The following is a 15,521-nucleotide window of genomic DNA, read 5'->3' on the forward strand; positions in this document are numbered from 1 at the left end:
GTTTCGGGTTATAACAGATGTGTCAGTATCGGGTCACTACTACATTTTAATCACCAGTCTATATGTTGTGTAATGTTTTATAACGGGCACTTTATAATAGAAGCATATGACTTTTATAGTGTAAAAGCAAACCGCGCGTTTGTTTACTACATCACGTCTGTGTCGCTGCATTTTTGACGCGACAAGTCCCGCCCTCAAGTGACGTCGCTTCATAAAGCTGTCGTCGACGCACGGCACTCCGCCATTTTAACTTCCTGCTTGAAAAGAAGACGAATCCATCGCACAGTATTTGTATTCGAAACGCTTTATCGATTAACTTATTTTAAGGGGTTTGTCTTGTCTAGGTTTTCTAAACAGGGATCGAAGCAACTTCCTCTTAATAGTTTCTGACCGCTGGTATCGGGTTAGTTTCAGCCGGGGCGTCGCAATGCCGAGCCACCCGCTGCGTGTAGCGGTTGTGTGCTCGAGCAACCAGAATCGCAGTATGGAAGCGCACAATATCCTCAGGTAAAGATGAGCCGCCGGCAGGAGAAGAAAACTAAAGCGACCGCGGAGTGAACGAAATCTGTGCGGTATCGAGCGGTTTTCTGGGCCGGTCACGGGCCGTGCCACGGTGACTTGCAGCCTGTCGGGCCTCGGGGGCACTTTAACAATGGACTCACACTTCTGGGTGTCTCAAAGGGGCGGCAGCGCATTTTAAACCCAGCTTTCCTACCAGGGTCCAGGTTTACGGTTACTTCAACTCCTCGTCCACATAGATTTTTTTAATTTATTTTTTAATTTAATTTTATTTTTTTACTTTCAACCTGATTCAGGGATTTAAAGATGAGGCCTGAGTTGTTGTGTAGTTTTTTTTCACCCTACACATGTGGATAAGAGCGCCCTCTAGTAGGAATTAATCCGGAAGTGACAAACTGCATCTGTAGCTAATCAAGTCCGACCAGTCCCTCACTTCAATACAGCATTCAGGAGTTACGTGTCTAGATTAGTTGGTTGTTACATAAAGGAGACGAGCTGTTTGTACATTTCCCAAAGGAAACGACACTGGATTTGGAGAAAAACGAGTCTCATTTACCACCTGTGGTCTCTTTTATTCGAGCAAAGTCATCATTTGGATCTGTGATGTGGTCAGCTGAAATAAAAGTTTGGTTTTATGGCAGGCATGACCACTGGCAAGTTTAGACCCTTTAATTTCACCTTGGCACTCATACAACAGTAATAATAGTGTAATGATAAGAATGCATTTTATTTTTATGATGTCTTCTAATGGATTTCGCTGACTTTATGAGATATACTAGTACTGGTTCAAATGGAGGCAGGTATACTGTGTTCTTGTCATCATGACGTGCAGACACGTCACACCGTGGACAGGAGAGACGATCTGCAACTGATCCTTTACTCTGAAGGGAACAAAGTTTCTGCTAGGACAATTGTTTTTCTGAAATGTAGTTTAGATCTTATTTGTGAGGTGGTTGAGTGTAATGGGTACCCCACAGACCTGGAGACACAGATTATTGCTTTTTTCTTTTATGTATTTTTGGGGGGGAGGGGGGCGAGGTAAAGTTGATCGTTAATTACTCTCTTGTTTCTCCTCTTTTGCAGCAAACGTGGATTTGATGTGCGTTCATTCGGGACAGGCTCTCATGTGAAGCTTCCCGGCCCTGCCCCGGATAAGCCAAATGTCTATGACTTCAAAACGACATATGAACAGATGTACAACGACTTGGTCCGCAAGGACAAGGAACTGTATCCCCATCTCACTCACTTATTCCACACACACTTAACATGCACAAGACGCCAGAACTGTAAACATGACCCACGCAGGTGTAAATTGATTAGCTGTCAATCGTTGGAGCACCACAGCAGATGAGTGTGCCAATCACGTGCAGGGTAAAAAAAAAAAAAAAAAAAAAAAGATCTGTGACTTTATCATTAAACCTCTATAACACAGGTGGAGAGTCACCTTGCAGTACAACAGCTGAACAGTAAGTGCAGTTTGGTGAAGGTCATAAAGCTTTTTCTGAGACTGGATTGAAATCTACAGTTGCCTTTTAAACACAGTTTATAGATTTATATTTTATCATTGTCTTTTTGCCTCTGTTCTTTGCTAATGAGGTTTTCTCTTTGTCTAAACAGGTGCTTTTGCAGTTACACACCAGTAATTAGTATTTTTGTTCTGGTGTTCAACTTAATGTGGCTCGTGTTTCTTCTAGTTAATTGCAGTAATTAGCTGAGTCGCTTGTGCCTCAATTATAAATATTCTAAGACATAGTATGGGGGAAATTATGGAACAATCACAGGAGATCCCACTGAACAAAGATGCACGGTTCTCCCAAATAGGCGGGGGAATAAGTAAATAAATACAGATGTTAATGAAGTCATTGGAGAAATGGAGTTTTCATCAAACCATTGACCTTGGTAAGATTTTTAATTACTGAGACATCTTTTTGAGTCTAGTGCCCCAAGGTAAGTTAAAGATGTTTACAACCGATTCCGGTTACTGTGCGTAATGCGTATGCACGTAGCTGTAAATGGGCACTATACAAACTTTATTATAAGAAGAGTGGGAGGAAAAATGCAGAATTTTTTTCATTGTAAATGCAGCAACTACATCAAAAAAATAGACAATGACAAAGACTTTCATTATTGGTCCTGTCAAGACGAAGCAGGCGGGCGTTTATTATCTCCAGCAATTGTTGCTTCTAAATCTGGTGAATATAGCCCTTTAGCATATCGTTAGCCTAATACCATCATTGGCTAAGTCATTTTTTGACTTACTGTTAAAATAAAAATAAAAATACCAACGTGCTTGCTAAAAAAAAAAAAAAAATAATGTTTTCCAAATTTATTTAAATGTGTCTGAGGCAATTATGCTATTAGGCTAATGCTATCTGAGAAGGCTTTAGTGGATTACTGTGCTTAAAGACTTATAGGGCACAACAAGGTTTAAAAGTAGATCAAAAGTTTTTCACAAGGTATTTACTTGTTCTTGCTGCTGTACTGCAAGTGTTTTTTCTCATGGTAAGTTGAAGTCAGCTGTGATTCCCCATATGTCTAAAGTTCACTGATGCAGAGCCTCTGTAAGTCTCAATGTATAATCAATGGATGCTGTATAAGCTGTCCGATGTCTTACTAGTGCTTCTAGTAGTTTTTGGTTTAGTCTGCATATAGTGCTTTATTAGAAATTATGCGAAAGGTAAATTCTTTCACTCTATGGAAATGCCTCTTAAGATGGCTGATGCCCTGAGTTCTGGCAGTTTTAGAGACATAAACAAACTATACTCTGTTTTTACGATAACTGTTTTAGCCTGACCTTATCAAGAGTGGTTTGTTGATGACAATGATATTAAAACTACGTTGAATGGATAAATTGCTGTCTAAAGATACTGTTATTGTCCTGAGAATCCATTCTCCCATCCACCTCGTTTCTCTAACGGAGCACTCGCTGATGAACTGTTGTCACCACCAGAGGGTGCTGTAGTTCTCCTTTGACATTGATACGCTGACGCCTCTCAAGTGTAGATTTGCTTACTCCTGTGCTTTCACTGAGGTGTAATTGAACTAATGGGAATGAAACATACAGTCTTGTTCTGACAAACTCGGGTCTTTTTTTTTTTTTTCATTTCTTGTTTTTTCTGTTTGGTAAGTTGTTGTGTTACCTTGGATTCTGCTGTATTCCTTGACCTCCCCACTCTTCAGATATACACAGAACGGCATCTTGCACATGCTGGACCGCAACAAACGCATCAAATCAAAGCCAGAGCGCTTTCAAAACTGCAAGGACAAGTTTGACCTGGTCATCACCTGTGAAGAGAGAGTCTATGACCAAGTGCTGGAGGGTGAGGATTCTTATAAAAATGTTTACCACTGAAGTAACTAAAGTTTTAAAAGTATATTGTTGTGGGCCCACAAATCATATTTTCAGACTGTATGCAGTCCCTGTATTACCCTAACCTGACTAAATTTGACACATCGTTTCTCTTGATGTTGTTTCTTTCCCAGATCTAAATTCAAGAGAGCAGGAGACTCTGCAGCCTGTACATGTAATCAATGTAGACATTCAGGATAACCACGAGGAAGCCACGCTGGGCGCCTTCCTCATCTGTGAGCTGTGTCAATGTGTGAGTGTTCCCAGATACCACTATATGAGCACAGTTGGAGCAGATGTTACAACATGGAGTTTTTTTTTTTTTTTTTTGCAGTGTATTTATGCAGTTGATTGTTGTCTAAAATAATTAAATATTCTTAAAGTGCTGTCAAACAATATATATTTAAAATGACATTTAGTAGGTACCTAATGAAAATGATGCTGAGGGTAAAACATTGATTTTCTATTACTGGTGGAAATGGGCTGTGTTAATGTGCTTCACTCTCCATCCATGCAGATCCAGCACACTGACGACATGGAGAATGAAATCGATGAGCTCCTACAAGAGTTTGAGGATAAGAGCAACCGGCCTTTTCTTCACACTGTCTGCTTCTACTGACACACAACACAGTTTGCAATAAACACAGACCGAGATGACAAGCAATCAGAAAATAGAGAAATGGACATGCACGCTTCATACTCCTCAGTTATCCAAAACACAGTGCATACATATTGTGGGCCTACGGCTACACACACAGCTTAGGGTCAGGACCTAACAAATGGCTGCTGTTGGACATATTGGTCATAATGAGTTTTTCCTCCATGCAGAGGATGGACTCGCTGCTCTCAGTCTGCCTTTATTCCTCCAGTTCAAGGTCAGGCCAAGGTCCTCCCCTATCCCAGTCCAGATAAATCACTCGACCATGTCTCCTCAGGGAGAGCCATAAGACCTACACCTCAAATTCATCAACTCTTTGACAAGTCCTTCACACTTTTTGTTCAACACAGCTTATTTATGCTGTTTATTTTCTCTTCAGATGATGATATACAAATGTATTTGATTGAAGCATATATGTCAGATTTAAATTCCCGACCTGGGACAGCGTGAAAGTGTTTACACATGGGAGGATAATTATTTGAACTGTATGCGTGTTTTTGTGCGACTTTGTGTTGTAGATTAGTTAGGATTAAGTTAAAGTGGATGGGCAATTAATGAATAACCAAACACAGACCCCTCATAGGGTGCTCCTCCAGTTTGTTTCCAATATAATGTGTTGATTCATATTTAAACTCTGATATGCTGTCTTTCAGGGCTTAGTATTTTTTTTTCTTTTGTAAATGTTAAGAGAATTGAAGCAATGTAATTATTTTCTGATGCGAGCTCAGCTCAGAGTGCCTGATTTTTCTGTATGTACATATGAATCTACTAAAGAAAGAAACATCTCTAAGAAAAGATGTCATGACTCTTTATTGGCTTTGTGACTTTTTTTTATTTATTTATTTTTTTTGCCACAGTCGTTTGATTAGGGGGCATTAATATTAAGCATTACTAGGTATTGTTTGACTAAATATTAGCAATTACTGCATCAGTTAAGGTACTGACAGAGATTTCCCCATATTTGCACCTTAGAATATCACTGCAGAAGATTAATTTAATTTAGGCATTAGGCATTTAGGGTTGAGCTAAATGCAAAGTTTAGCTCCTGTGCATATAGATATTTATATCGTTTATCTTTGTTTTCATAATGTGGTCGGCTGCAGACACCTAAGGTGTGTTCAGTGAACCTTTTACAAAGCAAGGACATTTTTTTTTTTTTTTTTTTTTTTTAACCAGGCGTATTTCGTCTAATAACCCAATAAATTAAATTAGCATTAAATATCAACAACTTACCTAGCGACCGTAAGGCGCGTTTTGAAGTGACCTTCAGCTAACGTAACCATGACAACCCGCTTCATTAGCCTGAAGTCCTGACCGCTGATAGAGAAGTGACCTGTCTCTGTCCGTGTGGTGCCACTCGTCTTCTCTCGGTGCGCACTAATGTCAGATAACAACAGGTAAGACGGCATAAAGAAGACGAGACGTTTTTTTTTTTTTTCTCGTTTGTTTTTTTTTTTTTTTTTTTTTTTTTTTTTACTGTACTATGTAATGGTCACAACAAGCGCCATCAGTATTGTGTTCGGAAAATTTCTGCGTCTTTTTTTCCTTCAACTTTAGTTTTGTTTCAGATTGTGATTTTTTTGCCGGACATGGAAGCGCTTTTTCAACGCCTTCAAAACTTCATGTTACCTTTTATACGAGGGAAGGACCACGTCTGCCAGTGCACCTGTGGGAGGTAAAAAATGCTCCAACATCCTCATACTATCTGTGAGATTATACTGTTAAACTGCAGGTGACAGTCCTGCGTTAAATCATATCTTTATGAGCCTGATGGTATTCAGCATTTGTTTAAAACAACCCAGAGAGCTGTTTTCATTTTGGAGGCTGTGGTTTCTAGGTTTGGATTGTGTAGAACAACACGTTTCTGTTATCTTGACAACCACATGTGGGCTAAATTAAATAACAGAAACACTTCAGTGTTTAATTCAATCTGGGTTTTACTGCTTAACAAACTACACCCTGTAAAATCGTCATGTAGATCAAAGGTGCTGTTTCAACATGAGCTGAAAATTATGGGTTAGGGCTGAAATGTTTTAAATCAAAGTAGGGCTGTTTTTATCATGTGTTATAGTCAAAGTATGTTATTAATGAGCTTTGGAAAGGAGAGATTCTTCATCTGAAGATGTTAGACCCTTGAACTATATATGCATTGTTCATTGTTAAAAGTGTTACTTGCAGCCTTAAAACTGCCAGACTCACTTTACACCATTGTACAATGCAAGAACCTGTATATCCTCCCATTCACAGACATGTTGCACTAAGTGTTCTGCATTTTGCTGAGCTCACTCCTTTATTAAAGTTTTATTTTATACTGACTGATCAAATCAACTACATGCCCTCTGATGCAGTGTCTGTCATGAGGTGTTGTGGTCAGAGCTGTGGGCCATCATAAACCAAAACAGGTTTGCTTAACATTTCAATGAATGACTGAATTAATTAATTCCTAATAGTATCCGCTAATGACATCTTTAAACATAATATTAACCCTGTTTAATGTTTTATGGAGAGTGATGATACAAATATTAAATTATTCACAGTTGTTTCCAGGTTAATTTATCCTTTTGATTTACGGATTTTATTCCTAAACCTAAAAAATAAATTTATAAATAGCTTCTCTTTGTTCATGAACAAATTAAAAATATGTCAACTAGAAATTTAAAATGTCAAACATTCACGTTCAACTTCATGAAAAAAATTTTATTCATCATCATGTGCACACATTAATATACAGTACATCTAAGTTTATATGCATGTGAAGATTCTTAGTTATGCAGGTCATAGTGTGGATAAAGACCTGCAAGTTCATAGTGCCTGCAAGTTAAGTTGTTGTGTGGAGAAAAAACAGAACACAACTGGTGTTCATCTGAACAAACGCCTCTTAATTGCAGGTGAGCATTTGTTCATGAACAGACCCTAATCATACGAGTTGTAGATGGGCACCACCCACGGATGATCCTAATAAAAACTCCTCAGGGCTGAAGAAGCTGATTGGTTGAAACATGAACATGAATGAAACATGAAAAACAAACAATGATGAAACACAACAGCTCAACATGTCCAGAAGCCTTTGTTTTAGCTGTCTGTTTTTTTTTTTTTTTTTTTTAGAGATGCACTTTGTAGTACAATCTGTTATTCCTGTCACTGGTGTCTCTTCACATTCGTGCCCCATCCTCCTACTTGTCACTGCAGCCATGAAGCCTATCACGTCGTTCCATTCGATGGAGGCCAGTCTCTGGTGGATACCACAAAAACTTACTTGGGAAGTGACATCATGACCCGTCAGCAGAGGGACGTGATGGCTGGACTACTCTTGGGTCTCTGCGTCGGTTGGTTCTTGCTGTGGCTAAATGAGATCTGGTGTTTGTTGCTCAAGGTCTGGAGAGTAAACCAACATGACAGTGAGTAAGGAGCCAACTGAAGCTTAGCTTTTACGTAGTTATGATCAAGTATCGTAGTAAGTGAAAGTTTCCCGCCACATGTCACCTTTTCTGCAAAAAGACTGTGATTGTACCTGAACTTTAACATAATAATTGTATAATGATTAACCATCATGGATGTAAACCAGTGAAGAAAAATTTACAATAAATTTACCAAAATTGTGGCCTGTGCCTGTTAAGTTTCAGGTAATGTACCTATATAGATAGATAACACACCGTTTTCAAAATGAAATCCCTCTGCACACACTCACACACACATTTATTTATTTAATTTCCTCCCCCTCCTAGATTTTCACTTGTGGTCATGGATGCCCAGATTTCCTACCTCAGCGGACTCCAGGCAACAACATCCGAAACACTCCGACGTCTTCACTGAGTGCTCACCAAAAAGACGTTAAAGGAGATGTTGGACGTTGAACAAGACAAAAATGGGGATTAAATACAACAGTGACTTTGTGTGAGGTTTTCTGTCTTCATAAGTTTTCCCGTGGACACAAGTCTAAGGCTGCACACCAAGAAACAAGGAATATGGAGATCAGAAAGATGTGGCCAGGCCACGTAGAAATTAAGAGAATGCTCCGAGTAATGCATTTAGTCTTCGAGTGATTCCAGGTGTGTTATCTTACAGGAGGAGGGATAGATGAAGAGTGAGACAAGCATATTTCTTACTAACGCCACATAAATGTTTATTATCAAACCTGTAGTTTTCAGATTTATGCTTAATACTTAAACCCATGAGCAGACTTTAAGAAGTCAGTGCTAAAGACCTACAGAGTTTTCACCAAATGAGCATGATGTCTTATAATTTACCGCCTTTGGTTGTGTTTCTAAATCAAGTCAACTTGAATAGATCCTCATAATCAATACTAAAACATTTATGTAATATTCTATTATGTGACACTGTACATCATGTTAGGTAAACACAGCCCATAGCCTGTGACAGGTTCTGTTCTAAACCATTGTGTTGGAGAAGCGGGTTCCTCCAGAACTCGATTACAGTGAGATATTAAAATCCCAGCTTGATGTTTTTTTTTACAGGACAGAATGGTCTCTCCACTCTTCACCTTTCACATTTCATTGGACCACCTTTAGCTTTGATTACAGCACCCATCCATCCAGTGCTGCGTTCATATTTTGCCAAGATCTTGTATTGATGATGAGAGAATCTGACCACTGATCAAAGCCTTCCCAAAGATTTTCAATGGGGTTACGGGCCTGGACCCTGTGGTGGCAAATCCATGAGTGAAAATATCATCTCATGCTCCCTGAACCATTCTTTCACAATTTGAGTCCAGTCAATCCTGGCTTTGTAATCTTGGAATATGCCTGTGCCATAAGGGAAGAAAAACTCCACTGATGGAATAACCTGGTCATTGAGTATGTTCAGTAGTCAGCTGACCTCATTCTTTGGGCATAATGTTGCTGAACCTAGATCTGAGAAACTGCAGTGATCCCGGATCATAGCACAACACACACAGACTGGTACTGTAGACACTAGACATGATGGGAGCATCACTTCATCTGTCTCTTCTTACCCTGATGCCCCATCACTCTGGAACAGGGTAAATCTGGACTCATCAGACCACATGACCTTCTTCCATTCCTCCAGAGTCCAGTGTTTATGCTCCCCAGCAAACTGAAGCCCTTTTCCCAGTTAGCCTCACTGATTAGTGGTTTTCTTAAGGCTACTCAGCTGTTTAGTCCCAGTCCCTTCAGTTCCCTTCACACTGTGTGTGAACAAATGCTCTTACTTTCACTATTAAACATGGCCCTGCGTTCTACTGTTGTTTTTATTGATTTGATTTCACCAAAAGTTCAAGGGATCGCCGATCACTATCAATAAGGACTTTTTTCCCCAACCACATTTCTACCTCAAAGACGATAGTTCTCCACTATCCTTACAGTTTTTAATAAGACATTGGAAAGTTTTTAACCCGGTTTTAGTAGTTTCTGCTTCAGTCTCCTTAGATGTTTTCTCTGCATAATGTATGCCAGTGATTTGACCCTTCTCAAACAGACTAACATCATTTCCACAACCACAGAATGTCTTTCAACATGGTTGTTTAAGAAATCAGAAGCTACTCATTGCATCAGTTGGGGTTAAATAACTTGTTATCAGCAGAAAGATAATCACCCATACATTAATTATCCAATAGGAGGCTCATACCTATTTGCTTCATTAAATCCAGGTGTTGACTTTTTTTTTTTTTTTTGGCCAAGTTGTATAAGTTACTCCTCTAATGTTTGCATCTTCAAAACCATACAGAATGTCTGATAATACCATGGCAAAGCCACATCTCTTTAAATACATTACAATAGAATAGTGTTTTATTAAGATGTTCTGGTCTCGGGCTGATAACTCGTTTCAATAGTATCGTCGTATAAATATGCCACAAAAGTAAAAAAAAAAAGAAAAAAAAAGTGTTTTAATTGTGATTTTAAGTAAAATCTGAATCATTTTATATGAAAACACAGATCCATTTAATCATTTCAGACATATTCCACTTTGCACAACATTTATATAGTGTAATTACAGACACAGCGTCTGGTTTCCATGTGAAGTTCACCTTTAGACTGTATACATTATATATTAAAATGAAAGAGTCTCAGGCTTCACTTGTGTTAATTGGTTATCTCCCCCCATGCTCCTCCACCTGTCATGAAGACAGTCCAACAGGCTTTTAGACATAAACTGAGACTAGTTAAGGGGAAAGGACACTAAACTTTTTTTTTTTACTGCGATAGTCCCAAGGGACAAATCTACAACTCAGACTGGAGTTCCATCCTTTGAAGGAGAGGACCCAGTCTTGTCTTCTTTTCCTTTCTTGACCTCACTGTCAGGAGAGGCAGCAGGTTGGTCTAAACTCTCTTCTGCTGTCGTAGCTTCTGCTTGGGCAGCATCTTTACAGTCCTCTTCAGCTGGGACAGCACTTTCACCCTGTGCCAATTGGTTGATGTCTGAAGGTATAACTTCACCTTCTTGCTTCATCTCAAGGGCTGGAGCAATCACCTCCTGAGCCTGAGGTGCCTCACTGAGGGGGAGATTAAAACCCATTTTTCCTCCGCTGCTTGCCCCTCCAGCTGGTGGAGGTGTGAGGCTCAGAGTCTCCCCCTCTCCACGCAGCCAGTCCATCTTCTGATTGTGCTGTTTGACAGCATCGTCAACTCTAGCATCAATCATAGCCTCTGTCAGGACTCCATCCTCAGAGGAATATGCTGCCGCCTAGCAAAAAAACACGAGACAGCTCATTTTCACATATGCTGACCTCACACCAATAAACATTGTGTAACATATTGAAGAAGGAATTGACAATCATTCTGCAGATATGTAAAAAGATTCCAGGAAACATACCTGCCAGGCCACACCCAGCTTGGAGATCTCTCTTCCTGACATGCCGTCTGTACGCTTTGCTATCTCAGAGCACTTTTTACCGTAGTCAAACTGTGCCAGCTTCATCCTCCTTCAAGCAAAAACACACACACCAAATACATGAGAGAGACACAGCACCTGGTCTTACTTTACTTTTAAGGTTAGATTTAAGACTTTCGTCCCTTCCAAAAATCATCTGTATCTCATTATATCATTGGGACAATACTCACTGCCTCCCTCCGGTGGCTGGCTCCAGCACATATCGGTCGAAGTACAGTCGCACCAGCCTCTCCCTCTCCTCAGGACCTGGCAGGGCAAAATTCACTATTTCATCTATACGGTCGTTGATGGCCCAGTCAAACTGCTCTGGCTGGTTACTGGCCAACACCAACATAAACCTGCAGGGGAAAAAACAGAAATTAAGAAATGAAGCAGCTCGAGAGTAGATAAATTGAATTGATGTGCGAGAGTAAGACAGTTTTCCATTGGTGAATGTGGTATAGAAGTTTTTACTTGTTGCTTTGTTCCCCGGTGCGATACAAGAAGGCATTCAGAGTGGCTCTGAGGTCTTCACTGATCTTTTCCTACAAAGAACAAGAGTAAAGTAATGAATGGTCACTTCGTTGACGTTTGGGTCCCTGACGGATTAATGAAATACTGGCAGACTTACAGTGGATCTCTTGCGGAGGAATGCATCAGCCTCATCAACGAAAAGGAGAAGTCTGTAAAAGGACAAGTGATAGATATCTGTTCATGATATACATCTGGAGTGGACAACACTGCTGTGCACTGTGTATTCAGTGTGAACTACCCAAGATCCCACTATATCCCACCCAAGATATTATCTGTAGCATACCCGCGTCGACTTGTTCCGGCCCAGTCAAAGACTTTGTGCATGGCAGTCACACCATCACGGCCCATTGGTGCTACATCACCACCTGTCATTATGGCATAGTCCATCCCAGAATGCATTGCCAGCTTCTGCTCAACCCAGAATCAGAAATCTTAGAGTTAGACACATGAATGGTTTCTCTTGTCCTAAAAAAAATGACACTGTTCACCTCTCACATGTACCTTAGCAAACAGTGTTTTTCCTGTCCCTGGAGGACCGTACATGAGGATGTTCCTGTAGAGGCCATGGTTCTGCCTTGTGTTTCTTGTTGCTATGGCAATGTCACGCACACGCTCTTCCAAGGAAGGCTGAGGAACAGTAAAATGTATTTTAATTAGAGTGATTACAAAAAAGTACATATTTGTTACTATATCTGAATACACTTGATGTCTACTTACACTGAGCACGACTCCCTCAAGGGCATCCTGAGGTTTACTCTTCAGTCGTTTGACCGTCTAAATAGTTTAAGACGGGTGAAGAATTGTAATTAGCACGTTGTAATCTGCAACTTAGGTGATGTGAAAAATATCAAGTCATTATTAGGTACCTTGACTGGATGTTTAATTGCCTCTGCCACTGTGAATCGGGACGTCTCCCGCACTAGCGATGGCTTCCCAAGTCTGGCCTCGATGTAACGCCCTGCCACGGCTGTAGCGTTACGGGCTGAATAGACTCCCACAGCTAGAAGGGTCAGTCCTGCCACCTGGTGATGGGAGGGATGAAGTTACAAAATTATGAAATAGAGTTCACTACAATTACATTAAACACGTGTGAATTTAGCCACATTGACAGCCTGCGCCTTTAAATCCCAGTGTGTGTGAATGAGAGTAACTTAGACTTAGATAAGTTTTAATCATCTACAAGGGGAATTACTTGTTCAGACTAGCTTGTTGCACAAGCAAGCTAGCTGGTTCTTCTTAAAACCTTCGTAAATACAGAGGCTTCAGTCAGTGGGCAGCAGATGAATTTGTAAATCCCAACTGTATTTCAGATAAACCATTGTGTTGCCCCTGTTTGTCTTCACTCATTCTGTGACAAATTCAACTCTTTATGTACCTCCCGTATAATAATTCACTAAACCGACTGTGAATGGAAACAAAAGTCTCACCGTGGCTGTGACTTTGTCCCAGTCTGACACAAAGGCTCTAAATCCTTCTCCAAACACAGCACCTGCAGTCCTGAAAGAAAATACATCTTCACTGTTAACAGGACAGACTCTCACTGTGGATTAACCAGTTAACATGAGTGATGGTGACTAAATTTAAAACATCAGCATCCCTCAGGACCACCATCCTGAACACAAGAGAGTGAAAGCGTGGAACCATGTCACACTGGCGTTTCTTACTTTATGGACTCCAGGACAGTCTGTCTGTGCTCTGCAGCCTTCAGACGGATCTGCTCTCGGATTATATCGGCGTTTTCTCTCTCCACGCGGCCTCGGGCCTTAGACTCCGCCTCTATGCGCAGAAGCTCATTCTTGTGTCTCAGCTCCATCTCATGCTGTATCGTTGCTATGGAAACGCAGAACAACAAATCCATAAACCCCTGCTCATCATATCTGAAGTGTCATCATCAGCGCAGCAGAGGTGAGGTCACTACCTTTTCTCATGGCCTCCTGTTTTTGGACAGACTCCTCCTGTTTGCGGAGGTTCTCCTCGTTCAGAGCTTGCTGTTGGGAAAAAAAAATACATTGGTACGGATTCTCATTCCAAAATATTTTATATAGAGCGCTTGAGGAGATATTCTCACCTGTTGCCTTAGCTGCTCCTCATATCGTTGCCTGGCCAGTTTATCTTGGTACTGAGCTCTCTGTGGAGAGACAATAAAAAAAACATCACCATGCAAATAAAATCTATTCAATGGTGGGGAAATGACAATAAAAACATTTTTTCTCTTACAGCTTGATGCTGCTTCGTCTCCTCGTTTAGAGTTTTTCTCCTCTCCTCAGCCTGGATGCGTATCTGGTCTCCTTTCAGCTGCTCCACTGCTGCTTCGTACTCCTGTTAAAGTGACATGCAAAGGAAAACTTAACACACTAGAGAACGCTGAAGGTTCTTTGCCACGCTGTGACTGATGCAATTAAAAGTCCTAAAAACAATGAAGTATGAACACATGGACCCACAGACGACTTTTAAGACACAGCACTTTGTTAGAATCGGATGATTTTCTACCATTCCTCACATGTTTTCATCTGTACTCTTTTTGTGTGTGTGTGTGTGTGTGTGTGTGTGTGTGTGTGTGTTGCGCCCTTTAAATTAATTTTCAGTTGTCCTCAGACTAAAGTTGTCCTCTGTACCTTAATTTTACTCTGGTGCTCCATCTGAGTGCTCTGTTCCTGCATTCGGGCCAGGTCCAGAGCTTCTTTGGCATGGCCTGCAGAAAGATGAGAGGGGACACACACAGCACAATTATAAGATGTTACAGTGGTAGAGCTTTGTGTTTTTAAAAACGCCTCTTGTTGGATGTGGTTTTGTTTTCTTAGTAACATGATGCGCCTGCATCTGAAATATGACAAAAAGATACAAGTGTTGGTGACCCTTGTGTGTGTGTGTGTGTGTGTGTGTGTGTGTGTGTGTGTGTGTGTGCTTTGACTGCACGCCAGGTTGCAAGGTTGTGACCTTTGAACCGAGCCCCTCTTCGGATGAAGGTGGCTGCAGCACAGCTTCGATCTCTAATGCAATCAGTAACTTCACTTAATTGTAACCTTCAGTATCTGCTCCGGGGCTGGGCCTCATTATTTAAGCTATTGCATGACTGAAGCGACCACTACCATGAAGCATGAGAGGCAGACTGGAGCAGGACCCCTTGGCCATCATGGCTTTCTAAAGGCCGGCAAACTGTCCCAACCTGCATCTGCCTCCTCACCGGTGATCCACCCTGAACCCCCCTCAACACTTACGGGACTTGTCGAGCTCCTTGGCCGCCTGGGCAGCCCGCTCCAGCCCGGTGGGATCGAAGTTGCTCCATTTGTCCTTGGGTTTATCTCCGCCGCCTCCGGAGCCTCCGGCCGGCGGAGGTGGAGGTGGAGGCTGAACCGGTAAACCGGGAGGGGGTTCGGGCTGTCCCTTGTTCAGGCCGAACAGCCACGACATCTTACCGAGCAGAGATAAAGCACAGTTTAGCCGGTTCCGTATGAACTGAGCACTGGCAGCTACCACAGTCTGTCACTGCACTTCCTCCACACGCGTGTCACGCCGCAGTCTTCTGCGCAGGTGCAGCTGAACATGCAGGTTTAGTTGAGTAACAGCAACGACGATTGGCTCGTACCGAGTATCCGTTCGTCTGATTAGCTGTTC

At 41.3% G+C, this 15,521-nt stretch overlaps 2 protein-coding genes across 2 annotated transcripts; one reads left to right on the forward strand and one right to left on the reverse strand.

Moving 5' to 3' along the window:
• Positions 1-224: 224 nt before the first annotated feature.
• Positions 225-5,316, forward strand: ssu72 (SSU72 homolog, RNA polymerase II CTD phosphatase). The gene is made up of 5 exons (XM_047583211.1): positions 225-507; positions 1,603-1,746; positions 3,700-3,839; positions 4,003-4,121; positions 4,386-5,316. The coding sequence occupies exons 1-5, from the start codon at positions 428-430 to the stop codon at positions 4,485-4,487; spliced, it is 585 nt and encodes a 194-aa protein (XP_047439167.1). The 5' UTR covers positions 225-427; the 3' UTR covers positions 4,488-5,316.
• Positions 5,317-10,420: 5,104 nt separating this feature from the next.
• On the reverse strand, positions 10,421-15,431 carry atad3 (ATPase family AAA domain containing 3). Its single transcript, XM_047583955.1, has 16 exons — positions 15,125-15,431; positions 14,522-14,598; positions 14,124-14,225; positions 13,975-14,034; positions 13,825-13,894; positions 13,571-13,736; positions 13,334-13,403; positions 12,773-12,928; positions 12,624-12,680; positions 12,408-12,533; positions 12,190-12,314; positions 12,004-12,055; positions 11,847-11,917; positions 11,564-11,731; positions 11,316-11,424; positions 10,421-11,186 (listed from the first exon to the last, which is right to left on the reverse strand). The coding sequence occupies exons 1-16, from the start codon at positions 15,315-15,317 to the stop codon at positions 10,731-10,733; spliced, it is 2,058 nt and encodes a 685-aa protein (XP_047439911.1). The 5' UTR covers positions 15,318-15,431; the 3' UTR covers positions 10,421-10,730.
• Positions 15,432-15,521: the final 90 nt, after the last annotated feature.

Source organism: Mugil cephalus, chromosome 4 (genome assembly GCF_022458985.1).
Source record: "Mugil cephalus isolate CIBA_MC_2020 chromosome 4, CIBA_Mcephalus_1.1, whole genome shotgun sequence".
Classification (NCBI taxonomy): domain Eukaryota; kingdom Metazoa; phylum Chordata; class Actinopteri; order Mugiliformes; family Mugilidae; genus Mugil; species Mugil cephalus.

Coding starts and splice junctions, on each gene's coding strand:
- ssu72 (XM_047583211.1), top strand. CDS start 428: ATGCCGAGCCACCCGCTGCGTGTAGCGGTTGTGTGCTCGAGCAACCAG. Junction 1,747..3,699: donor GTCCGCAAGGACAAGGAACT/GTATCCCCATCT, acceptor CCCACTCTTCAG/ATATACACAGAACGGCATCT. Junction 4,122..4,385: donor TCTGTGAGCTGTGTCAATGT/GTGAGTGTTCCC, acceptor CCATCCATGCAG/ATCCAGCACACTGACGACAT.
- atad3 (XM_047583955.1), bottom strand. CDS start 15,317: ATGTCGTGGCTGTTCGGCCTGAACAAGGGACAGCCCGAACCCCCTCCC. Junction 13,404..13,570: donor ACTGTCCTGGAGTCCATAAA/GTAAGAAACGCC, acceptor ATTTTCTTTCAG/GACTGCAGGTGCTGTGTTTG. Junction 12,534..12,623: donor TTGAGGGAGTCGTGCTCAGT/GTAAGTAGACAT, acceptor ACTGTTCCTCAG/CCTTCCTTGGAAGAGCGTGT.